This window comes from Giraffa tippelskirchi, chromosome 3, assembly GCF_054371585.1.
Source record: "Giraffa tippelskirchi isolate mGirTip1 chromosome 3, T2T-mGirTip1v1.2.pri, whole genome shotgun sequence".
Lineage (NCBI taxonomy): Eukaryota > Metazoa > Chordata > Mammalia > Artiodactyla > Giraffidae > Giraffa > Giraffa tippelskirchi.
This window is the reverse complement of record NC_137277.1, coordinates 175,514,661-175,541,729: the sequence shown is the minus strand read 5'-3', so window position 1 is coordinate 175,541,729 and position 27,069 is coordinate 175,514,661. Positions and strand designations below refer to the sequence as shown.

Here is a 27,069-nt window from a genome sequence, read left to right as displayed (position 1 = left end):
TTCAAACTCTGTCTTAACAAATCTATCCGACACACTAGTGTATCAGTAGCCTTTTAGCTTAAAATGATTCTTCTTGCTAATTAAATAGACAAACATCTGGGCTTCCCCACATCACAGCAACGCCTCTGGTACAACACCATCTCCCACTATGCTATAAAACCTTCCGATCCTCTCCTTACTGTTGTCAGTCACTGGGTTCATTCCTGTCCCTGTTCTTACTCTTTTTTCTGCCTATGCAAATCTGAAACTATCTGGAACCTCAATCCTAAGTCCATCTCTGTTACCAAGTCTTGCCTTACTGACTAAACCCACATTTTATCCCCTGAAACCCTCCAGGAGTGTTATCCGGTAGGACTATCCTTCGATTGTACACACGTTCATCACACACCCTCAACACCACCAAAACCACGTTCCTTTGTCTCACGGGCAGCATGGCAGCTAGAATGGTGACAGGCTCTGAGGTGATTAAAATGTCTGCTCACAAAATGGCTGACCACACAGTTTCCTCTCTGCTGCTCTGAAACAGGCAGGAGACTAGAAAGACAAGGGTAAGACAATTTGGTACAACAAGTCGGGCAGGTTTTGATGGCAGTTTGTCAAGCTGGCCTTAAATGATTAAACCATAAACCACTAAGTACAAGGCAAACAGTTATGCTGTACAACCTGTTAGCACTAGGCAGGAAAGCACATTAACATTTAAATCGCCAATGAAAAAATGACTGCCTCCAGATGAAGGCTAACACAAGTAACACAGTTTTTTCCAAAGGCACACTAATACTGGCAGCATCACTCCTCAAAAAGTCTAATATCAGAATATTTGTAGCCTGAGTGGATAATCACATTGTGTTGAAACAGTCTGAACTAATTAATCAACAAGTGCAGAAAAATTTTTTTCTTTTTTTTTCCTTTTTGGCTGTGCTGCATGGTTTTCAGGATCTTAGTTCTCTGACCAGGGACTGAACCTGGGCCCTCAGCAGTAAGTGCTGAGTCCTAACCACTGGACCTCCAGGGAATTTCTGAAAAACAGAAAAATCACAGGGCCTTGGAAGAAATGCCTGTTTCTAGGTCTGAGGAAGAAACCCATACAAAATGAGCACTGGATGTCTTACACCAGACAGCAAGGAAGCTATCAAAGACTAAGGGGATCTTGCCAAGAGGACACAGAAGCCAATTTGAAGGAGTGCCCAACAGCCCAAGATGGGGCAATCAGGACATAAAAACGTGGTCTTAATGACGAAAGGGTTTGAGACACATCAAACATATTTTAAAATCTGACTAAACTTCAGGTTTGATGCTTAAATGCATAATGATGCTTAAAACAATAACATACTCATTGCTCACTTAAGAAAGTGGCTAGGGCATCAACTGATTATACTAAAAAATGATAATGTAGAAAAAAGTCAAGCATGTATTCTGTCTTTCCTACAGAAGTCATGAAACATTTGATATATGGAGAAGGAATAAGAGAACTAGGAAATCACCATTTTGAATCTAGACAACAGAGTACATCATGAGAAACGCTGGGCTGGAGGAAGCACAAGCTGGAATCAAGATTGCCAGGAGAAATATCAATAACCTCAGATAGGCAGATGACACCACCCTTATGGCAGAAAGTGAAGAAGAAGTAAAGACACTCTTGATGAAAGTGAAAAGGGAGAGTGAAAAAGTTGGCTTAAAGCTCAACATTCAGCAAGCTAAGATCATGGCATCTGGTCCCATCACTTCATGGGAAATAGATGGGGAAACAGTGGAAACAGTGTCAGACTTTATTTTTCTGGGCTCCAAAATCACTGCTGATGGTGACTGCAGCCATGAAATTAAAAGATGCTTACTCCTTGGAAGGGAAGTTATGACCAACCTAGACAGCATACTAAAAAGCAGAGACATTACTTTTTCAACAAAGGTCTGTCTAGTCAAGGCTATGGTTTTTCCAGTGGTCATGTATGGATGTGAGAGTTGGACTATAAAGAAACCTGAGCGCCAAAGAATTGATGCTTTTGAACTGTGGTGTTGGAGAAGACTCTTGAGAGTCCCTTGGACTGCAAGGAGATCCAACCAGTCCATCCTAAAGGAGATCAGTCCTTGGTGTTCATTGGAGGGACTGATGTTGAAGCTGAAACTCCAATCCTTTGGCCACCTGATGCAAAGAGCTGACTCATTTGAAAAGACCCTGATGCTGGGAAAGATTGAAGGCAAGAGGAGAAGGGAATGACAGAGGATGAGATGGTTGGATGGCATCACCGACTCAATGGACATGAGTTTGGGTAAACTCCAGGAGTTGGTGATGGACAGGGAGGCCTGGCATGCTGCAGTTCATGGGGTCGCAAGGAGTCAGACATGACTGAGCAACTGAACTGAACTGAATGATCCTAAATGGGTAGTAAAACCATTAGGTTCAGGGTTGATGGAGAACTTCATAATGGACAGGCTGACATCACCTGCATCCATTGATCAATCTAACATCACCAGAAGGACAACCAGCACTGCCCAACAGAAGCACACAGTCCCATCCATGAAGAATTCTTGTTCCCACCCCCTCAACTGAGGCTCAATCTAACCAAATGCAAAAGAACAGAGGATAGAGGAAAATGGTTATATGTGAAACCGCAGCATGCAAATACCAAACATGAGATTTTTCCACAAAACAAATGGCCCAGTTGCTTCATCAAATAATAGTATTAAAAGAAGAGGGCAGGAAATATTATAGATTAAAAGCAAGTTAAGAGTCCTATCAACCAAATTCAGTTTATGGACTATGCTTGAAGACTGATTCAAACAACCTGAAAAACGACATTTTTGGTGGAAATCAAGGAAATGTGAACACTGACTGGGTATTATATTATGCTTAGGTTTTTATGTGATATTATGATTATGATACAGAAGTGATGTTGTATGTGAGGAGGAAAAACAGGAGGCAAGAAATAGATGAAACAGGAATGTCAATAATTTGTTAATTATCAACAAAATGTTAATAATTGCTGAAGTTTTGTCATGGCTAGGAAAGGGCTTGCTGTATTATTCCCCAGTTTTATGTATATTTTCCACAATAAAAACTAAAAGGGGTGGAGTAGGGTCCCAACATCAGTGGCTTCTCCATGCTGCTTCTCCTCACTTCCCTAAGCTGAGGTTTCTGCTCTGGCCAATTCAGTTGAGAGCTTTAAATCTTTCTTTAAATAGTGCCTCAAAAGTCTTACCTGACATTCAGCAATGTTCCTCTCATACCCTTGGCCACTAGACAGTAAACACAGGCAGAGCTAACTAATTCACAGATTTTAATAACCACTGCTTTCTATGGAAAAAGGAATATCAGCTTTAAAAATACACAAAGGCATCCGGAAGCTGCTCCAAGAACACCAAAATTTCAGACTACTCACTACATGTTCATACAGGCAACTCTGGATTGATACAACAAAATACTGGATGCCAAAAATTCCATACAGCAACATTTGAAGAAGCAACATAGATAGTTAGAACTAGAAAGAAGGAAATGGAATGCTGGCATCCAACACAGGCACTGACGCATGCTCTGTCTAAACAAGTCTGAACTTGGAGGAAGTGTTAAACCACAGAGATATGAATCAGAGTGAGGCAAGCTATAAGGCTGAGGTAGGAGAGCAAGCTGATTCACGCCAACAGTCATGCCAATAAAACGCTTGCCCACCAATTTAACAGAACGCTGCCAATGCACACGTACCCAGAGCTGACAAACAACCCTGGTGTGAAACAACAGGAGGCTACCTTGCCAATCAGTGATGAGGGAGAAGAGAATTTTTTTTAAAAATGTTTTAATTTTAAGGCTTGTTTTTTGATTTTTGGAAACTGACATCTATCCAAAGATAAATGACTACTCAGTTCAGCAGTAATGCCAGGAAGATGCATTGTGGATTACCAAACAAAGTGGGTTAGTGGGTGGACACAAACAGGTGGAAAGCAAAGGGAAGTACATCATAAACATGTACTTTGTTGTTGCTGACTGAATAAGGCTAAGTGCTACAGCATCCATGCTCCATTTACTGGGCAGCCTTTACTGACATACAGCATGCGTGTACGTCTAAAGAAGAGGTCTTTAAATATATGATTTATTTAGCTGATATTTCATACAATTAAGGTTTTTACATCTTAGAGAACAGAAACAAGACCACAGAGGACTTATTTGAGATTTTAAGGCTCATAATTCACTAACTTTAAAATCCCCTGGGCATTTTCAAATTCTGTTTAGCTCACAGGTTGAATTTTAAGGGGGGAAATGTAATCGAGAACTACCGGAAAAGGAGTTGATTGAACTACAGAGAAAATGCTTTCCCACATTCACCATCCTGCTTTTGCCCACAATCATCTTTCCCTTTTTATTTTTCAAGTCAAAAATATCAATTTTATTACATTATACATACCCTTTCAACAACATGAACAAAATATTCTGCTGGGTGCAGATGTATTCAACAGTAGGAGTTCTTGTACCAATTTGTCTTCTGAGAATATTGTTGAAAATTTGAGCCACGTCTTTCTTGCCCTATTAGGGAGACAAAAATAACAAAATGCCTAACTAAATACCCAATGCCTGTCCACATTCCCAGATGAACGCAAATCAAGGTACTGACTAAACACCCAATGCCTGTCCACACTCCCAGATAAACTCAAATCAAGGTACTGACTAAACACCCAATGTTCATCCACACTCTCATATAAACTCAAATCAAGGTACTGACTAAATACCCAACACCCATCCATGCTCCCAGATAAACTCAAGTCAAGGCACTGACTAAACACCCAATGCCCATCCACCCTCCCAGATAAACTCAAATCAAGGTACTGACTAAACACCCAATGCCCCCCACGCTCCCAAACAAAACTCAAATCAAGGTACTGACTAAATACCCAATGACCATCCACATTCCCAGATAAACTCAAATCAACGTACTGATTAAATACCCAAAACATATCCACTCTCCCAAATAAACTCAAATCATGGGTCTGCGTATTTATAATTATGACTGAGTATCTGACTTTAAAACATTCATAGACAATGAATTTTATTTTTTCCTTTTTAATTCCAAGTTCTAGTAGTGAAATATTTTTGACATGAGTAATGTGCTGACAAAGTGAAATCTCAACTACACATAATTTCAGTGATTTCTAATTCTCAGAATGATGCTGACTCAGGTATGAAAAACAAAACCTTGCTATATGCTTACATTGTTCAGGGATCTGATTCCCATCCAAAGGGAGCAAGCAGCTTCAAATAGGATGCTCGTATTGTAAACAATACATGCAGCTTCCTTTTAACAGTGATGGAAGGAGGAGAAATTGTATTCTGCTATTATAATAAAAATGAAAGAATTCTGTAAGAAGTTGAGCTTTAATGGCATGTAGACATATCCTCCTATTTTTTGGGGGGGGGGTGAGGGGCAGCACAGCTTGTGGTTTACAGGATCTTACCTCCCTGACCAGGGATTGAACCTGGGCCCTTTGTAGTGAAAGTGCAGAGTCCTAACTACTGGACCACCAGGGAATTACCCATCTCCTTCTATTAAACAAGGTCTACTTGGGAAAAAGTTTATGTAGATTAACAGTTAAGGTACTAAGTATCATATGACTCAATAGTTCAGAGATCAGAGTTCCACCACTGTACTTTGCTAAAAAAAATAGGTGGTTGTTAACTTCATATAGTAAAACTGTCTTGATCAGAAAGTTGCACAAGGAAGTAACAAATGAAGAAGTGAGTTTCAGAACGGCCACTTGTTACAAGGCTGACAAGTCTGCAGGGGAGTGAGGGCAACATGAAAGCTTTCCAGCATCGAGATCACCCTGGGGCCTGTACTAGGTTAGGGGGAGTAACGGCAATCTTGAAAACCAGTCTCAAGGGCACACATTTCTTTAAAATTTATGTCTCTAAAGTCCCAAATGAATATTAAGATCAGGGTCCCGGCTGGGGAGTAGGATGGGCAGACAAAGGAGGAGGAACTGGATGGTCTCAATGCATCCCCACCTTGGCAGTGGAAATAAAAATCGTTGCTGGAATTTGACACTCTATGAAAAATATATGAAATCAGCTACATAAATGAAAATATCATAGTTCTATTCTTTTTTTTTTGGTAAAGGGTTTTCTGATGTGGTCCATTAAAGAAACTTTGGGTTTGTTACATTATTGCTTCTGTTTTATGTTTTGGTTTTTTGGCTGCTAGGCATGTGAGAGATCTTAGCTCCCTAACCAGGGATCGAACCCACAGCCCCTGCATTGGAAGGCAAAGCCTTAACCACTGAACAACCAGGGAAGTTCCTCTGTCTGTTCTTAGAGATAGAAATAAATTTTGTTACCTTTTAATTATCTACTGATAGTACATTCAATGTACTACAAACCACACTTTCTTCAACCTTCTCCAAAACTGAACATGGCTATGTGGGCATGCTAAGTCACTTCAGTCGAGTCTGACTCTTTGCAACCCTATGGACTGTAGCCCACCAGTCTCGTCTGTCCATGGGATTCTCCAGGCAAGAATACTGGAGTAGGTTGCCATGCCCTCCTCCAGGGGATCTTTCTGATGCAGGGATCAAACCCACGCCTCTCATGTCTCCTGAATTGGCAGATAGGTTCTTTACCACTAGTGCCACCTGGGAAGCCTGAACCTGGCTACAGATGTCTGTCATTTTCTCCCCTGGTTTTTCAAGTACCTAAAAAGACAAAGGTCCATCTAGTCAAAGCTATGGTTTTTCCAGTAGTCATGTATGGATGTGAGAGTTGGACTATAAAGAAAGCTGAGTGCCGAAGAACTGATGCTTCTGAACTGCGGTGTTGGAGGAGACTCTTGAGAGCCCCTTGGACTGCAAGGAGATCCAACCAGTCCATCCTAAAGGAGATCAGTCCTTGGTGTTCATTGGAAGGACTGATGTTGAAGCTGAAACTCCAATACTTTGGCCACCTGATGCGAAGAGCTGACTCATTTGAAAAGACCCTGATGCTGGGAAAGACTGAAGGCGGGAGGAGAATGGGACGACAGAGGACGAGATGGTTGGATGGCATCATGGACGTGAGTTTAAGTAAACTCTGGGAGTCAGTGATGGACAGGGAGGCCTGGTGTCCTGCAGTCCACGGGGTCACAAAGAGTTGGACACGACTGAGTGACTGAACTGAACTGGCACAGACATCCAACCCCTCAGGATGACAAATATTGGGGTTTAAACAAAGCACACCCATAAGAGAACATCAAAGAGGGGACTGCTCATGACCATGCCAGAGCCCTTCACTATATGCTTCTCGGACGAGTTTACTCAAGACTGTTATCAAGGGCCATTCTTCTCACTAATAAATACACTAAATATCTAGCATGGCCTGATTTGGCTGTATAAACTTAGGCAACAATATCAAGTGCTGACCAGGGATGAGCAGGAAATGCAAACGAGTGCAGCAGGCCTGCAGCAGAAAAGCAAGCTGCACCATCTGGGGCATACCCAAGTATGGATGCCCATGTCACAGGCTGAGGGGCCATGCAGTACTACAGGCCCCATGCTGCCAGATTTTTCAAGGGAAGCCAGAAATTCCAAATTGTGTATAAAATCTCCTGCTGTTTTAATGGTATCCTAATTTAAATATTTAAAAGCAGTGCCATGCAAACAAAACATACATAATCTCTACTGTAATGAGTTTTCAGCAGGTTAAAGAAACAAATAAACAAAAAAACTAGATGTTCTCTAAGATCTTATCTGGGGATTCCCGGGTGGCGCTAGTGATAAAGAACCCACCTGCCAAGGCAGGAGATGTAAGAGATCCAGACTTGATCCCTGGGTAGGGAGGATCCCTGGAAGAGGGCATGGCAACCCATTCCAGTATTCTTGCCTAGAGAACCCCATGGACAGAGGAGCCTGGAGGGGCACGGTCCACAGGCTAGCAAAGAGTTGGACACAACTAAAGCAACTTAGCACGCATGCAAGATCTTATCTAGCTCAAAAATTCTAACATTCTATGGTCTTCTTTAGATTCTTTATTCTTTGAGAGCCAAGGACCAGTGAATTATGTAAAACAGCAGCTATTTAATAAATATACCTGAATGAGAGGGTATAGCAAATACCTTAAAAACTTCATATACAATGTTGTCAAAGAAGGGGGAAAGGCATGGCCTAAGTCTGAGATACGCTTGAGTTCCTGACCTAGCCCCGTATTAGGCAGGCAGCTGGGGCATGCTTACCGGTCAATACCCCCGAACCAAGAGTTCAACAAGAATCTTAAAACACTTCAGAGGAGAGAGCATAGGAAAAGGACTATGAATAGTTAGTGTTTTTGAAAAATAAAAAACTGACTTCTTACCTCAAAGTCAATGAGCTGCAAATCAGCTACCAGGGTGCTGAGGAGCCCACTGTTATACAGTTCTTGAGCGAGCTGTGCCACCGCCTCTGTCTGCGGCTCCTTCTCGTTTGTGCCATACAGAATTTCTTTCATGGCAACCAGATTCTTGGAAACTTCTTCTGTAGCCTGATTTTGGGGGAAGAGGAGAATAATAACTCATTTTAATAAATATAAATAACACACCTACATTTGCTCAATACCTTCTCTATATATTACATACCCACAGAAGGGACAAAAAAGGTGGGTAGGCCCCATCCCTGCCCTCGTCAGTAAAACGCTGCACATGTGTGCACAACAGGGAAGGCCAGCAGCTTCACAACCTGTAAACCTCAACACTGAAAACAAGGCTGTTAGAGTAGAAAGAGAACAGGGAGAATGGGTTCAGTTCTGCTCAAATGGGAGGGAAACCACGTGGAAGAGGCAGCTGAGCTGACCCTGAGAATGGAGAGACACTGACAAGCAAGGACTGGCTGGGGAGAAGCAGTCTGAGGGGAAGGAATGGCATGAACTGGGGATGAGGGGCAGGCAGACAACAGGTGTGGAGGGAGCAACAAAAGAGGGAGTGGTTGAAGAAATGAAGCTGAAAGAGGCTCTGAATGCAAAGCTAAAACGTCAGCAATATATCACAAGTCGCTAAAAAGCTTCTACTACTGGCCAAGATCAAAACAAGGGTCAGATTTACTTGTCCTCATGAAAAAGATTAAAAAAAGGGAGAAAATCTATCACATAATTAATTTTAAACACTGAACTTCAGGCAGCACAGGAGAGCAATCCCTGAGAGAAGGGAAACAAATGAAGTGACCCTCATGACTTCCCTAGCTCACCACTAGACCACAACACAGGGAGGACAAGCTCCACATGAGGAGACAGAGCTGGGAATCTGTGGAGGACAAGGAACCTTGGTCCTTTTTCAGGGCAGAGACCAGAGAGGAGAGCTCCACTGAAGAGTATTAAGAGACCTGCAATAGGCTTGCCTTCTTCTCCAGCTGAGCAATGGTAAACACATGCCTGTGAGGGAAGTACCCAAGGCCAGGGAACAGAGCCATGGAGCTCATGCAAGGCTCCCATCAAAGTGATGGAAAAACCTCATGTTCACAGGCATCAAGCAGAGCTCCCCAAGGGTTTTGTCTCTGCTGTTATAAAAAATTAGCCCGGGACTAAACTCTGCTCTCCAACAAAACTTAAAAGCCAGCCTGCAAAGAATCAAAACTAGAAAATACAACCAATAATGGGGAGAAAAAACAGTCAATAGTAACAGCTCTGCAAAGTGACTCAGATGGTAGAAATTAAACAAGGACATTAAAAGTTACTAGAACTACAGACAGTATGTTCAGGAAAAAAATAAGCATGTTAAGTAAAGATACAGAAGGTGTTAAAAAAAAAAAAAAGACCAAAATCAAACACTTAAAAACTACAATTTCTGAAATAAAAATTACACTAGATGGGATTAACAGCAGATTACACATTGAGGAAGAAACGGTTAGTAAATACGAAGACAGAGCAATAAAAGCTATCCAAAATGAAACACAAAGAGAGGGAGGAAAAAAGCACACTAGTGAGCTACAGGATGACTGCAGGCAGTCTAACATTGGGTTGGCCAAAAGTTTGTTCAGATTTTTCTGTAAGAAGTTACAGGAACACCCAAATGAACTTTTTGGCCTACCCAATACATGTGCAGCTATAGCCCCCAAAGGAGGGGGAGGGACAGACAAAACATGTGAACACACAAAGGCTGAAAATTTTCCCAATTTGATGAAAACTATAATCCCATGGAGCCAAGAAGTTAAAAAAAGAAAAAATTCCTAAGCACAAGAAACAGAGAAAACAATAAATTGCTTAAATTCAGTGAAGAAAAAATCTTAAAAGCAACCAGAGGGGGAAAAACATTACGGATAAAGAATCAAAAACTGACAAAGACTTGACAAAAATGATGCAAGTCAAAAGACAGCAGAGGAACATCATTAAAGTTACTAAACTGTCACTGCAGAATTCTATACCTACTAAAAATATTATCCAAAAATAAAGGTAAAATGAGTTTTTAAGACATAGAAAAGATGACAGATTTTGTCACCAGCAGTCCTTCATTATAGGAAGTGTTGGAGATTCAAGATGAGAATCTGTATATACAGAAAAGAATAAAGAGCACTGCAAATAGAGATGTGGATAAATTTAAAAGATTTTTCCATTATTAAAAAATTCTTTAACAGATAACTTAAAAAATGATGCTTACAGTATCATTTATTTAAAGTATAAACAATTGTATTCTGGGTTTACGACATATGTAAGGGCCTTCCCTGGTGGCTCAGACAGTAAAGAATCTCCCTGCAATGCAGGGGACCCGGGTTCAATCCCTGGGTCAGGAAGTTCCCCTAAAAAAGGGAATGGCTACCCACTCCAGTATTCTTGCCTGGAGAATTCCATGGACAGAGGAGTCTGGTGGGCTCTAGTCCAAGGGGTCACAAACAGTTGGACAGGACTGAGCGATGAACACAACAGTAACACAATTGTATTCTGGGGTTATGATATATATATAGAACAAGAATATGTGGTAACAACAGCTCAAAGAGGTACATGAAGCAGTATAGTATTTCTTGAAGACAAACCACAAGTTAAAAAAGCATACACTGTAAGTCCTAAAAAAGACACCAAAAAAAACACACACAGTGAAGAAAACCAAACAGTCATAGCTAATAAGCCAACAAAGTAGAATATTCAAGTTATGTGAAAAACATAAAGGCTATAAAAAAGCTAAATAAATATTTATGACCAGAAATATACTTCAGGGAGATTACTTAGCACAGATTCAGAGGGCATCAGCACTTCATGGTACCTAAAGAATCATCTATGTCCATGGTACTCTCTTTTACAACCTTCTAATCTTCTTACCAAATGATCACATTGCCTCACCTTAAGTGTTTCCAGCATCTAGAAATGCAGTAATAGCAGACTTTCGAAACAGAAAGCCGTTAGAAAATTTTATAGTTGAGACAAACACTGCCTCACTATAATGTCTGCTGGTCCTGGGTCTGCAAGACAACTATGGCAGTACCTGAACTTCTCTTCCACATGAAGATTACTCACTGAGAACAGCTTGCCTGTCTCTCCTAAACAGAGAATCTCCAGAAAAACCTCCTCTTAACTTCTTTAACTATCCTTCTAAGAAAGGCAGGACTAATGCTCCAACTCCATCCTGATGGAATGATGGAGAAGATACCAGACCACCACTTCCCTGCAAATGTGGCAAATGTAATATAGCTCAGGGCTCCTTTTAAGAATTTTTGCAATTATTCATTCAAAGCTGGTTCTTTGAATAACACTGCAATGATAGCTTTAACTCTTCTCACTATTTAATTTAATCTCATTAACAGCCCATCAGTCAACACTGTGTTCCAGGCTATGAAAGACATCTAAAATGTCAGCTATTGCTCTCATATTTGTATCACTTGAAAATCTGATAGGTGGGCGTGCCTCCCATGGCCTTCAGTTCAGTTGCTCAGTCGTGTCTGACTCTTTGCGACCCCATGAATAGCAGCATGCCAGGCCTCCCTGTCCATCACCAATTCCCGGAGTTCGCCCAAACCCATGTCCATTGAGTTGGTGATGCCACCCAACCATCTCATCCTCTGTCATCCCCTTCTCCTCTTGCCTTCAATCTTTCCCAGCATCAGGGTCTTTTCAAATGAGTCAGCTCTTCGCATCAGGTGGCCAAAGGATTGGAGTTTCAGCTTCAACATCAGTCCTTCCAATGAACACCAAGGACTGATCTCCTTTAGGATGGACTGGTTGGATCTCCTTGCAGTCCAAGGGACTCTCAAGGGTCTTCTCCAACACCACAGTTCAGAAGCATCAACTCTTTGGCGCTCAGCTTTCTTTACAGTCCAACTCTCACATCCATACATGACCACTGGAAAAACCATAGCCTTGACTAGACAGACCTTTGTTGAAAAAGTAATGTCTCTGCTTTTTAATATGCTGTCTAGGTTGGTCATAACTTTCCTTCCAAGGAGTAAGTGTCTTTTAATTTCATGGCTGAAATCACCATCTGCAGTGATTTTGGAGCCCCCCAAAATAAAGTCAGCCACTGTTTCCCTGTCTATTTGCCATGAAGTGATGGGACCAGATGCCATAATCTTAGTTTCCTGAATGTTGAGCTTTAAGCCAACTTTTTCACTCTCCTCTCTCACTTTCATCAACAGTTCTTCTTCACTTTCTGCCATAAGGGTGGTGTCATCGGCCTATCTGAGGTTATTGATATTTCTCCCGGCAATCTTGATTCCAGCTTGTGTTTCCTCTAGCCCAGCGTTTCTCATGATGTACTCTGCATACAAGTTAAATAAGCAGGGTGACAATATACAGCCTAGACGTACTCCTTTACCTATTTGGAACCAGTCTGTTGTTCCATGTCCAGTTCTAACTGTTGCTTCCTGACCTGCATACAGGTTTCTCAAGAGGCAGGTCAGGTGGTCTGGTATTTCCATCTCTTTCAGAATTTTCCACAGTTTACTGTGGTCCACACAGTCAAAGGCTTTGGCATAGTCAGTAAAGTAGAAATAGATGTTTTCCTGGAACTCGCTTGCTTTTTCGATGATCCCATGGCCTTATCGTTAACCAAAATGCTGAAAACGGAAGTAACTGAATGGAGAGTAACAGTATGCCTTTGAATTATCATCCTTCTTTCAGTAATGATCTACTAATCATCTCTGGGCATGGCTGCTCAGCCACTTATCATATATATATTTATTTCCAAATCATATTCAAAAGGCTTTTTGTTAAATACTTTGACAAAATAAGAATATACTTTTCCTCCACATTTCCTGAATATAAGGAAATAAAGTTATCTGGCATTATCTCTTTACTTAACTCTATGCTGATTTTTACTGACTACTTACTGCTTTCTTTTCTAAATGCAGTATCTTCCTAATAATCCCATTATGAATCCTTATTCAGTATCAACATTAACCAGGATCTTTACATTTTCCAGTCTGCTGTTACTACCCTACCCTGCTAATAATGTCTTAGATTTCTGACACCAGTTCATTATCCCATATATAAATTTTTTAAGTAACTAGAATGTACTTTTTCTGGGCCAGGAGATAAAAATCATTTCTCAACAGTAAATGTTCTCTTATAATCTAATTACATGTGTTGCCTTTTCAATTTCACTTCATTAATCTTTATTCTTAAGATGATTCTCTTTGACAGGGAATAATCTGACACTTAGATTTTTTGAGTATATTGTCTGCTGAATTTATTGAGTGACTCTAAGGAGTAGAGCTTAGCCTTCTCTGCTTCCCTGACTAGATCAAAGTTTTGAGGCTCTTAATAACCCTTCATATGTCTCAGTTTATACTCTGCTTTGAAACTATGATATGATTTTAAATCTGAATTTAGACTGTACTCTCTGTTTTCCAATAGCAAAAATAAAGTATTCACTAAGTTGGGGGAAGGGGGGTGAATAGTTAAAGGTATGGGGTTTCTTTTTGAGGTGATGAAATTTCTAAAATTGACTGTGGTTGTTTGTGGTTGCATATTACCTGTGAATAAACTAAGAACTACTGAACTGTATACTTTAGATGGGTGAACTGTGTGATATGCAAGTTATATCTGAACAAAGCTGTTCTTAAAAAATAGAAGAGAGAAGCAAGGAAACAGATGCTTCTATGATGAAACGCCCTTGGATTCACACATAAAACCTGCTTCTTCCCTTTCAGCAGACGACACTATCACCGAATCACGAGGGGGAGGAAAACACCATCCAATTGTCTCCTCTGCTAACCATTAGACTCATCTACCTATACTAACCTTCCTGGCTTCTGAATTCCACTCACTTTCTCCCTTCTCAGGATCTCATTCATCCTGTCTGGATCTCATCCATCCTGTCTGTTATTTTATTGGCTCATGTAGTCAACTCCCCTCTTACTCGATTCTCCCAAACTCAACTTTAAATATGATCTAGATTCCCATTAACAAAATTAAAGAAGTTCTCCTCTGACCCCATAAGCCCCCGCCCCCCAGCTACTGCCCATCCATAATCAAATGTTTCAGAACATCTCCTTGTGTCTGTTAACAGTCCACATCTCTTTATCTCTTTCCTATTCACTCTTCAGCCCAATCCCACGTGGCTTCTATAGCCAGTACTTCACAGCTTTTAGACAGCCACCAAGGACCTGCCTGCCATTAAATACAATTTTTAGTCTTCATTACACGTGAGCTCTTGGCAGCATTTGAAGCTGTTGATTACACCCTTCTTTTAAAACTGCTCCTCCCTGGACTCTGTGACTTACCAACATCCTCTTTTTTTGTCTTCCTGTCTCCCTGGTTGTTCTTTCTGTCTCCTTTCTGGCTCAACCTTCTTGAGTGGGTCATTTAAACACTGGGACTATCTCCAAGCAGAGTACAAGGCCCTCTTCTTCTCACTCTATCATCTCTCCTAAAGTGACCTCATCCACACCCACAACTTTAATTAACACCTAAATGCGATGCCTCAGATTCCTATCTTTAATTTAGTTCTCTTCCTAGTGTATTAAGCAGTTTACTCAGTGTCTACTACTCAAAGCGCCTCTACTTGGATGTCTCAAAGCACCTCAGATCTAACGCATCTAAAACAGAGCTCACAGTCTTGCCCCAAAGCCTGGTGTTCTTCCCTTGTTCCCTATTTCAGGGAGTGAGACACCACTATGATATTCTTATAACATGTGAGAAATTTAAGATTCATCCTTGACTCTTCCCTCTTCAGTACCCTGCCTCAACATCTCATTTATCACAAAATCTCTAAAATCCATCCATTTAGACCCCACATCACCATTCAAGTTGGAGTCCCAATAACTCCTGTCTGGACTACTAAGTAGCCTACTGACTTGAATTCCCTACAGTCTGTTCTCCACATCACAACCAGAATGATCTTTTCACAACACAAAATGATGACAATTTCTGACTAAATCTTAAAACGCTTTATCTTACAACGCTTAAATTGTTGTGTTTAAAATACTTCAATTACCTATTGCTCTTAGGCTGCAGAAAATTCCCTTTTGACGTGGCCCATAAAACCCTGTATGGTGGACGTGTCCCCTCTGACCTGACCCTGCACTACAATTCCTCCCCACTATCCACACTCTGGATATCCACACTCCCCACTATCCCACTATCCAGAGCTCTGGTCACACTGTGCCCCTTTCAGGGTCCCTGTGCATGTGGTGTCCTGAGCCCACAATGTTCTTCGTGCTCACATGGTGCCCCACCTGCTGGCCAACTCCCCCTCTCCCTTCACTGCTTGGCTCTGGTCAGCTCCTCAGAGAAGTCTTTCTGAGTCAACTCCGTCCTCCATCCTCCTGCCGCTTCTTCAGTGTCTCTCACAGCTGCATGCAACTCTGCTCTCCCCTGTGATTTCCAGTTCACGACAGCTTCCTCCTACCCCCTCCTCCCCCATGCTTGCAGAGGCCCCATACACACCTGACTAGTGTCTGAACATGAGCAAACGTGATTGCTGGATATAAAATGCAGGTGGACACTGGATGTAGGGAAATGTGCTGTTCTCACACCATAAAAATCAAGAAATTCCTCTTAAAAAGAAGTGCAGATACAGGGACCTGAAGGAAGGACACTTTGCAGCATCTCACCAATTAAAGTGAAGGGAACCTACCCGGCAGAGTGACAGTGGTGAGCAAGGAACCCGGCTCCCTGTTTCCTCCAAGAAAGTAGTATACACACCAGACTGAGTACCGTCTGCCTAGGGGGGAGGTAAGAATACTCTCACTTTGCACCTGCTGTATTTCAGATATGTTTGAATGGTTTACAATTCACATTTTAATTTTTTAAAGAGAAAAATAACTAAGGGAATGAGAGAAACAGATCAAAGTATTCACTATATTTGTAACAATTGCTTTATCTTATTTCTGCTTCTGTTTCTCTTTTTCACTCCTCCCCACACGACACCCCCTCCCTAAATTTTTAAGATTTCTAACAAATAACTAAGTATATAGCTCAACATATGTAAACAGGTCTACCAATCATACCTTGAAAACTGCCAAATAAAAAGCTGAAGACTAGAATAGGGCTTAACAGATAAAAGGTTGACTCAAACTACTCCGAAGTAGAGAATGGCACTGGGGACAATAGACTTCCAAACCTGAGTACTTCCATGGTTAGTCACCATCCACATAGGATAATGAGCAGCATGAAATAAAAGAAAAACTAAAAATCATCAACTTTTAAAGTTTTATTTGTCTGGCCTCGCTCCCAACCAGCAATCCAATCTGCGTCCTCAGCAGTGAAAGCACTGAGTCCTGATCACTGGACCACCAGGGAATTCCCTAAAATTCATTAACTTTATTGTTTATTAACAGGCCTGATATACGAGAATAATCAAGTTCATATCTCAATTGATGACTTCTAATTTTATGCATATTTCAACCATTTGTGTAATTTCTGTTCCCCATTACATAGATAAATTATAAGTTGATTTTTTAAAAAAAGCTTAAAAAAGAAATAAAAATGACCATATATTACACTAAACATGATCTGAAAAGCTTATGAAGTGTTTCACCAGAAAAGGCGATGCAGCAACAATTTAGATTTCTCTTGGTTCCCTTCATCAGCGTTGACATTACGGACCCTGCCCAGTGCCCGCTGTCTAGCCAGCCTGCATTCTGCCCACATGTTCTCTGCCTCTCTGACCACATCCGCCTTATCTGCCACCTCCCAGCTTGTCCCCTCACACCTACTAAGTAAGCTATTCACACTTACAGCTCCTCACAACTGTACCCTTGTCAAGCTGCTGAGATCACCATGACACCTCATCCCCTGGGCTCCTTAATGGTCATGTTATACCTGTCCTGCAAAGCCTGCAAGTTTCGGGGCTGCCAGTGCTCACAGTTCCAGTTCTCTTGCTTCCCTAAACAACGTTGGATGTTCTTTACTGAAAAGTTTCTCTGCTTTAGCCGCAGGGTGATGGAATCTGTGTACACCTGGTTCACGAAAATTCATGCTGTTCAATTGCCTTCACTCAGCCAGAAACATTCCTTCAAACTAGATGGATTTCTCAACTAGCCACTCCCAGCAGCAAATATTCCAAAACTGTTTCACTTTCCTCCAGAGACCTTAGCTCTCTTTCTCTGGTCCATATCTGAACAGCTAGCTTCACTTCCCCCATACTGAGACAAGACTTGAAAACATCTTCCACTTCCTCAATCCACTCTGATTCTTCGATTCTTTGTTTCAACCCTGGAGATACGCCAGAATCACTTGGGGGACTTTTAAACAAAGATGCTCACTACCCTAAGAGACTTACTAGTAACAAAAACAGTCTTTCTACATGGAGATGCCCTTTAACCATGTGGTCACCTGTGAACAGCACTGAGACTACTGACCTCGTGTGCCTCCTGAAAGGACACACTGGAAAGGGCATGGCATCACTTCTGTTTTTTTCTTGCCAAAAAAGGCATCACCTACACTGACTCATGAGGAAATATCAGCCAAACCCAAATTAAGGGACAGTCTACAAAATAACCGGCCAGTATTTTTCAAAAGTGCCAAGGTCATAAAAGTCAAAGACTGAGAAACTGTACCTGATTAAAGGAGACTAAGGAGATGTTACAGCTAAATGCAGTATGTGATCCTGAATGGGATTCTCACCCAGAAAAAACACATTATCAGGACAACAGTGAAAATCTGAAAAAGGTCTGTGGATTAGTTAGTAGTAGTATAGCATATCAATGTTAGCTTCCTGATTTAAGTGATCATTGTACTGCAGCTACATAAAATGTTAACATTTGGTGAAGGGTACTCTTTTGCAGTACTCGTTTTATCAGTTTTAAAATTCAAACAATCTGGTTATTTTGCTTTTACTTCACAGGTTAGGGGCAGACCTCCTACTTAGTTCTTAGTATGGGTGCCAGAGAAAAGGGCCCTACACAAACAAGGCTGGCCTTGCCTCAAGGCTCCCCCCCTGCAACTCTGTCAGTTGCGTGGCCTCATGCAAGGCTGCGGGGCCAGATGCCTGCTGGGAACCATTCCCTTTCTTAAGATGTCAAATCTTAAGAACCAAATAAAGGTTCTCCCAGTTTTCTTCTACTCTTGCCCTCTTGTCCTGAAGGCTTTGTCTCTGCTCGAGTGGCCTGGATGCCCACCCTACTCCCCTCCAGAGTCTGTCCCGGCTCCCGCCCTTCTCCTCCTGCTGCAGCAGTTGCCACCTTGTCTCCTCGCTGCCTTGTACTGCTCTATCCTCTCCTCCGCACCTCTCATTCCCCTAACACTCAAGGGCTTCAGAAAGGGCCTGCTTACCCTCCTCCCTCCAACGTGAATGAGACAGTGACTGACACACAGTCTGATTTCCATGATTTTGTTAACACTGAACTAACCGTCTGGGACATTTTGTCAGTAAAATATGGTGTTCTGAGACACAGATGCTACACTTATGTGGCCAGTGAGCCTCAGAGTATTAATATGCTTCATGGGTATAGACTACTAACAGTGGCCAACTGCTTTATAAATACCTGGTCATGAAGAAAAACATGTGAGAGAACTGCCCTCCACCCCTACTCCCATGATAAGCCCACTCACTTGACTGGAAAATGTAGATTGTGCCTCACTCAACTCACAGTGACTTGTCTAGGTGAGAGAGACAGAACTTTAAGTTCCTGGTTGTTTTCTTGCAGCTTCAGAGAAGTGGTTTACCCTGTGTGATTCTACTAAGCAGCCATATAGTGGGAGTTCGGGGACACCTCTGTTAAGCAGAGGCACAGAGGAAAAAGTCTAAAGCTTGGCAGAGCTTCTCAGAGGCAAGGCCTGGGTAGGGTGGGTTGGGGGCAGGCATATTAATCCCATGCCATGAAGCCTCATTGACTTCCACAAATAACCAGTTGGAGACAACTTTATTTCTAATCAGTATCTTAAAAAATATTTTTACATCAAACAATGTAAGGTACAGGACCTACTTAAGCAGCAACCAATACTCTAAAGTTCACACCAACTATTCATCTCACTAGTAACAGTATCAGAACCATACTTCTTTACCTACCAGGGTGAGGAGACAAGTAAATACTTGCAATTTTTAAGGGTTGTGCCCATAATAACTTTCTCATTTAGAACTAAGGCTGTGAGAGTTCCCTGCTGCCTGCTTTCTCATTAAAAAATACAAAGAGGTGGAAAAAAAGCAACTAGCAAGCCTAACATTAGTGGCCTATTTCAAGACTTCCAAAACTTCAGGGGTCGTATTAAATCTCTTGCCCTGAACCCCATGCTCCCACAGTACCTATCCCTGTACCATTTTACTATGATCAGTGGCAACCACTCAGATACAAAGCTGTGATGCAAGAAACATTTTCACATCAGAGGTATTCCTCACTCTCCCACTAGTGCTTGCAGACCACGTCCCTGCAGTGCTCATAGTCCTTATCACCCACACCTCTTCTGGTCCCAACAAAGCCCAACTATTCAGAAGACTCCAAAGTGGCCTCATGCATGGTAGGAGGTGAAAGGTGACAAGGTGTCTACTCACAGATGGAGATACAGGGTTTATGTGGTGGAGTACAAGACTAGGTATGCTCTCCCCTTTGCCCCAAGTTTTAACAGATAAAAGTTACTTGTTAAGCCTAACTTACTAATTCATAGCACACTTAAGCACAGCAAGAGTAAAATGTTGAAGTACAGATATAGCTAATTCAGAAATTAAAAGCCAAGAAGATATTCTTGACAAATAGATATCTTAAAGAAGATATACTACTTTATAATATAAGCTAATATAATATTAGCTTAAAATGATAAACTGCAAAGAACTGACTCATTTGAAAAGACCTTGATGCTGGGAAAGATTGAAGGCAGGAGGAGAAGGGGATGACAAAGAATAAGATGGTTGGATGGCATCACTGACTCAATGGACATGAGTTTGAGTAAACTCCGGGAGTTGGTGATGGACAGGGAAGCCTGGCGTGCTGCAGTCCATGGGGTTGCAAAGAGTCAGACACGACGGAGCGACTGGACTGAATTGAAAATGATAAAATATTTTCCCCTTCCTATCAGAAACAAAGACTTCTGGAAGATATATTGGTAGTGGAAAAATAAACTGGTACAACTTTATTGGAGGGCAATTTAGTGAAATATAACAAAAAAACAAAAAGCTTTAAAAGGTGCAATCCCTTTGAGTCACTCATTATACATCTAGGGAATTTACCCTGGGGAAACAGATAATTACACAGAAATGTAAGCACAAGCAGGGTCATTTACTACAGTGAAAGATCAGAAGTAAAAGTTATCTCTGGGAATTCCCTGGCGGCCCAGGGGTCACGATTCTGTACTTCCCTGCAGGGCACATGAGTTCCATCAGGGAACTTAGATCCCACGTGTGCTGCAAGATGCAGCAAAAAAAACAAAAACCCTGAACTGAACTAGTTAAATAGTGATGTAGCCATAAAATGGACGATTATGGCAAGCTTTGAAAACAATTAAGTAGATGTATATTGACATGCAAAGATTTAAAATGAACAATCCAGGACCTAAAATAACATGATGTCGTGTTGAGTAACTCACCTGCCCCAAAAGAGAGAGAGACTGAGAATGTGAATGAGAATCCAAGAGGCTGCCCTACTACGTTAACAGTCACTGCATGCAGGAGTGGACTGAGGATGAGCTTTAGTTTTCCTTTTATGCTCTGGTGAACTTCCTTAATTTTTGGAATGAACACATACTAGAATATAGTATTTCATATAGATGCAGAAATCAATTAATAAAACTATTAGGCTTAATGAAGGAAGCACAGACCTCTTGCACACACATATGTACCCAAACACCCCCACTCCCACATTACCTACAGAGTGCTTACAAAAAGGCAAAGAGGGAGAGGTTACAAATTTCAGCCTCTTCTCTCCTCACCAAATGATTTCAAATGAACAGAACTTGGGCACATACTGAAGTAAAGAAAAGAATCTGATGCTCTAAGGTTTTGAGCCAGAAAGACAACATTTCTTAAGCTAGGCAGTCAGGAAGAGAGACCAATTCTGGAACAGAGAAGATGAATTCTGAGTTGAATATGTTAAGTTCGAAGGGATGCCTCAGTATGGAATCACAATATCTTAAATGTTGAAAGAGATGTCAGAGGTCATCAAACCCGTGGTTTTTAAATGTTTTTCGGGGCACTGATAACATACTTCCTAATCCTGCTGCCATCATTTCTCAAAATAAAGATCTTGTATAGAGACCCAAAAGACAAATAAGGATAGGGTGAAACTGAAAAAGTGGATAAAGGTAGAAAGAGCATAGGAAACCATGGCCAACTGGCTTCTTCAGAGCACCCTTTGCATGTTTGTGGAACATTTAAGTTAACAAGCAAAACAAAAATATTATTATTACTCAGCCATAAAAAAAAGAATGAAATGATGCCATCTGCAGCAACATGGATGGGCCTACAGATGATCACACTAAGTAAAGTCAGTCAGACAAAGAAAGACAAATACATGATATCACTTCAATGGGGAATACGAAAAAATAATATAAATCAACTTATTTACAAAACAGAAATAGACTTACAGACATAGAACACAAACTTACGGTTACCAAATGGGAAAGGAGCTGCTGCTGCTAAGTCGCTTCAGTTGTGTCCGACTCTGTGCGACCCCAGAGACAGCAGCCCACCAGGCTCCCCCATCCCTGGGATTCTCCAGGCGAGAATACTGGAGTGGGTTGCCATTTCCTTCTCCAATGGATGAAAGTGAAAAGTGAAAGTGAAGTCAATCAGTTGTGTCTGACTCCTAGTGACCCCATGGACTGCAGCCCACCAGGCTCCTCCATCCGTGGGATTTTCCAGGCAAGAGTACTGGAGTGGGTTGCGATTGTCTTCTCCAGGGAAAGGAGCGGGGAGGGATAAATTAGCAGGAGTTGAGATGAACATATATACACCACTATATATAAAGTGAACAACAAGGACCTACTGTATACCACAGGTAACTATATTCAAGATCTTGTAATAACCTATAAAGGAAAAGAATCTGAAAAAATACATATGAATATATATACACACACACACATATATACGTAACTGAATCACTTTGCTATACACCTGAAACTAACATAACATCGTAAATTAACTATACCTCAATTTTTTAATGGTTAAATAAAAACCTTTAAAAAAAGCAAAACAAACACACTTTTCCTGTACCTCACCCCTACCTCCAATTTCTAACTAAAATAAGCACCTTGTTATAATCTACCTCATCAAAAGTATCTTATCAAGTTTCTTTCGATAAGGATGTAGCTGTCTTTCTGTGGGTCACATGGTCTTTGTCACAACTGTTCAACTCTGCCCTTGCAGCAGGAAAGCAGCCATAGACCATGTGTCAACGAATGGGTATGGCTGAGTTCCAATAAAACTTTATTTACAAAACCAGTACTGGGCTAACCTGGGACACAGTTTAATGACTCACGCTCTGAAAAATATCTGGTGGGTAGAAGGATAGGCCAAAGGATATGTGAATCTATATAGTTAATTACATTGTTGTTGTCGTTCAGTTGTGTCCAATTCTTTGCAACTCCATGACCTCAGCACACCAGGCTTCCCTGTCCTTCACTATCTCCCCAACTTTGCTCAAACTCATGTCCAGTGAGTTGGTGATGCCATCCAACCATCTCATCCTCTGTCATTCCCTTCTGGATACTCATCAAATCCTTTCAATTCTCCCTCAGAAATTTAGTCTTACATCTTACCTCTCCTCTTTACTCTTAAGACTTCCTTGTCATCAGAGTCCTCTTACCAAGTTAATCTTCTGCCATTAAGTCCAGCAGTCCAACACTTCCAATGTCATCCCATCTATGACTGTGAAACATTACCAGTGGAATGTAGTGGGAAAGAGGCTGGTGGTTTCTTATAAAATTAAACCTGCTCTTACCATATGAGCCAAGAACTGTACTCGTGGACATCTATTCTAGAGGAAAGAAAATTTATGTTCACACAAAATCTGTTTATGAAAATATTCACAGTAGCTTTATTTGTAAGAGCCCCAGCTGGAAACATTCTACTTAAACATTCACTCTATGTACACACTATGGTATATTCATGGAACGAAATACCACTCAGCAATCAAAAGGAGTTAGTGATATTAATAACCACTTGCACAGATCTCATGGGAAATAAAGCTGGGTGGGGAGAAAAAAAGCCAGTCTCAAAAGGTTACATACTATATGATTCTATTTATAAGGCATTCTTGAAATAACAAAATTATAGGCTGCAAGAACAGATCAGTGATTGCCAGCAAGGGTTATGGATAGGGGAGAGGAGATGGCTATAAAGGAATAGCAAGAGGGGGCTTGTGGTAATTGAGAAGTTCGGTACCTTGGTTGTGGTAGTGGTTACACATGTGATGAAACTGCAGAGACACATACACTCACAAAATTATAAAACTGGGAAAAGGTGAATGAGGCCTGTGGACTGTATTGATGTCAATTTCCTTGTCTTGACTTTGTATATAGTTAAGTAAGACTTTATCACTGGGGGAAACTGAGTATAAGGTACATGGAATCTTCCTGTATACTTTTTGGCAAATTTCTGTGAATTAAAAATTATTTAGATTTAAAACAAAGCAGAAAAACAACAATAGATTCTTCAGCTCCCTCAGTCTATCTTTAGGTTGTACATAAGGCCCTTTTCAATCTACCACATTCTCCTCTAATCACTCCCACAAAATCACTCTAAACTTGTCACTGTTTTCTGGACATACCATACTTTAAAATGTTTCACATTCCGTTCCCTTTCACTCTCAACTTGCCAAACACCTTTAAACCAGTTCAAATGTCACTGCACGCTATCTCGGTACCTGTCTCTGACAGAGGCAGTAACTGCTTTATTCTCTGGGTTCCCACAGAATTTTACTCATACCTCCAAGTATTTCTATACTGTATTATATTATTTGACATGTCTACTGGACATGGAACAACAGACTGATCCCAAATAGGGAAAGGAGTACATCAAGGCTGTGTATTGTCACCCCGCTTATTTAACTTATATGTGGAGTACATCATGAGAAATGTTGGGCTGGAAGAAGCACAAGGTGGAATCAAGATAGAAGGGAGAAATATCAATAACCTCAGATACGCAGATGACACCACCCTTATGGCAGGAAGTGAAGAAGAACTAAAAAGCCTCTTGATGAAAGTGAAAGAGGAGAGTGAAAAAGTTGGCTTAAAGCTCAACATTCAGAAAAGTAAGATCATGGCATCTGGTCCCATCATTTCATGGGAAATAGACAGGGAAACAGTGGAAACAGTGTCAGACTTTATTTTTTGGGGCTCCAAAATCACTGCAGATGGTGATTGCAGCCATGAAATTAAAAGACGCTTACTCCTTGGAAGGAAACTTATGACCAATCTAGATAGCATATTAAAAAGCAGAGACATTACTTTGTCAACAAAGGTCCGTCTATTCAAGGCTACGGTTTTTCCAGCAATCATGTATGGATGTGAGAGTTGGACTATAAAGAAAGCTGAGCACCGAAGAATTTATGCTTTTGAACTGTGGTGCTGGAGAAGACTCCTGAGAGTCCCTTGGACTGCAAGGAGATCCAACCAGTCCATCCTAAAGGAGATCAGCCCTGGGTGTTCACTGGAAGGACTGATGTTGAAGCTGAAACTCCAATACTTTGGCCATCTCATGTGAAGAGTTGACTCACTGGAAAAAAACCTGATGTTGGGAAGGATTGGGGGCAGGAGGAGAAGGGGACAACAGAGGATGAGATGGCTGGATGGCATCACTGACTCTATGGACATGAGTTTGGGTAAACTCTGGGAGTTGGTGATGGACAGGGAGGCCTGGCGTGCTGCGATTCACGGGGTCGCAAAGAGTTGGACACGACTGAGGGACTGAACTGAACTGAACTGATTTCCTCCACATGTGTGTTAGTCACTCAGTCGTGTCCGACTCTTTGTGACCCTGTGGACTGTAGCCCACCACGCTCCTCTGTCCATGGGATTCTCCAGGCAAGAATACTACAGTGGGTGCCATTCCCTTCTCCAGGGCATCTTCCGGGCCCAGGGATCAAACCCAGGTCTCCTGCACTGCAGGTAGACTCTTTACCATCTGAGCAATCAGGGAAGCCCTTCTACTAGATTATAAATTCCTTAAGAACAAAGACAAAATTTGATCCATGTGCCCATATATGGAAGGGCACTAAAATGTCTATGGATTCAATCAAGTTGGGAATCTTTTGCAAAAGGTGACAATGGAAGTGATGACAGTAATTACTTCTATTCTCATCTTTGGAAAGCAAACAACAAAAAAAAACCTGTCCTGATAATTACTGTGAGCACAGAATTCCACACAAGGTAACATAATCAGATGGGAATCGGCATTAATAAAGTCGCCTTTTTAGAAAAAATTTTGAAGTGATCTACTACCCCACGTCCAAGGTAAGAGAAATCCAAGTAAGACGGTAGGTGTTGTGAGAGGGTATCAGAGGGCAGACACACTGAGACCATAATCACAGAAAACGAGCCAATCTGATCACACGGACCACAGCCTTGTCTAACTCAATGAAACTAAGCCATGCCGTGTGGTGCAACCCAAGACTGAGAGGTCAGGGTGGAGAGGTCTGACAGAATGTGGTCCGCTGGAGAAGAGAATGGCAAACCACTTCAATATTCTTGCCTTGAGAACACCATGAACAGTATGAAAAGGCAAAATAATAGGATATTGAAAGAGGAGCTTCCCAGGTCGGCAGGTGCCCAATATGCTACTGGAGATCAGTGGAGAAATAACTACAGAAAATAGGAAGGGATGGAGCCAAAGCAAAAACAATACCCAGTTGTGGATGTGACTGATGATAGAAGCAAGGTCCGATGCTGTAAAGAGCAATATTGCATAGGAACCTGGAATGTTAGGTCCATGAATCAAGGTAAATTGGAAGTGGTCAAACAGGAGATGGCAAGAGTGAACATCGACATTCTAGGAATCAGCGAACTAAGATGGACTAGAATGGGTGAATTTGACTCAGATGACCATTATATCTACTACTGTGGGCAAGAATCCCTTAGAAGAAATGGAGTAGCCATCATGGTCAACAAAAGAGTCTGAAATGCAGTACTTGGATGCAATCTCAAAACGACAGAATGATCTCTGTTCGTTTCCAACGCAAACCATTCAATATCACGGTAATCCAAACCTATGCCCCAACCAGTAACGCTGAAGAAGCTGAACTGTTCTATGAAAACCTACAAGACCTTTTAGAACTAACAGCCAAAAGAGATGTCCTTTTCGTCACAGAGGACTGGAATGCAAAAGTAGGAAGTCAAGAAACACCTGGAGTAACAGGCAAATTTGGCCTTGGAGTACAGAATGAAGCAGGGCAAAGGCTAACAGAGTTTTGCCAAGAGAACGCACTGGTCATAGCAAACACCCTCTTCCAACAACACAAGAGAAGACTCTACACATGGACATCACCAGATGGTCAACACCAAAATCAGACTGATTATATTCTTTGCAGCCAAAGATGGAGAAGCTCTATACAGTCAGCAAAAACAAGACCAGGAGCCGACTATGGATCAGATTATGAACTCCTTATTGCCAAATTCAGACTTAAATTGAAGCAAGTAGGGTAAACCACTACACCATTCAGGTATGACCTAAATCAAATCCCTTATGATTATACAGTGGAAGTGAGAAATAGATTTAAGGGACTAGATCTGATAGAGTGCCTGATGAATTATGGACGGAGGTTCGTGACATTGTACAGGAGAAAGGGATCAAGACCATCCCC

General features: G+C 41.4%; 1 protein-coding gene and 1 non-coding gene across 4 annotated transcripts in view; both read right to left on the bottom strand.

The window, feature by feature from the left end:
• CAB39 (calcium binding protein 39) overlaps positions 1–27,069 on the bottom strand; it is a 98,432-nt gene that overhangs the window by 20,365 nt on the left and 50,998 nt on the right. For all 3 annotated transcript variants that reach the window (XM_081585591.1, XM_081585590.1, XM_081585589.1), the window contains exons 3-4: positions 8,300–8,464; positions 4,392–4,510 (exon numbers count right to left, since the gene is read on the bottom strand). In XM_081585591.1, the coding sequence (XP_081441717.1) occupies positions 4,392–4,510; positions 8,300–8,464 (284 nt within the window). The remainder of the gene's footprint in view (positions 1–4,391; positions 4,511–8,299; positions 8,465–27,069) is intronic.
• Positions 5,437–5,509, bottom strand: TRNAE-UUC (transfer RNA glutamic acid (anticodon UUC)). Its single transcript has one exon. It is a non-coding gene; the product is annotated as a tRNA-Glu (tRNA).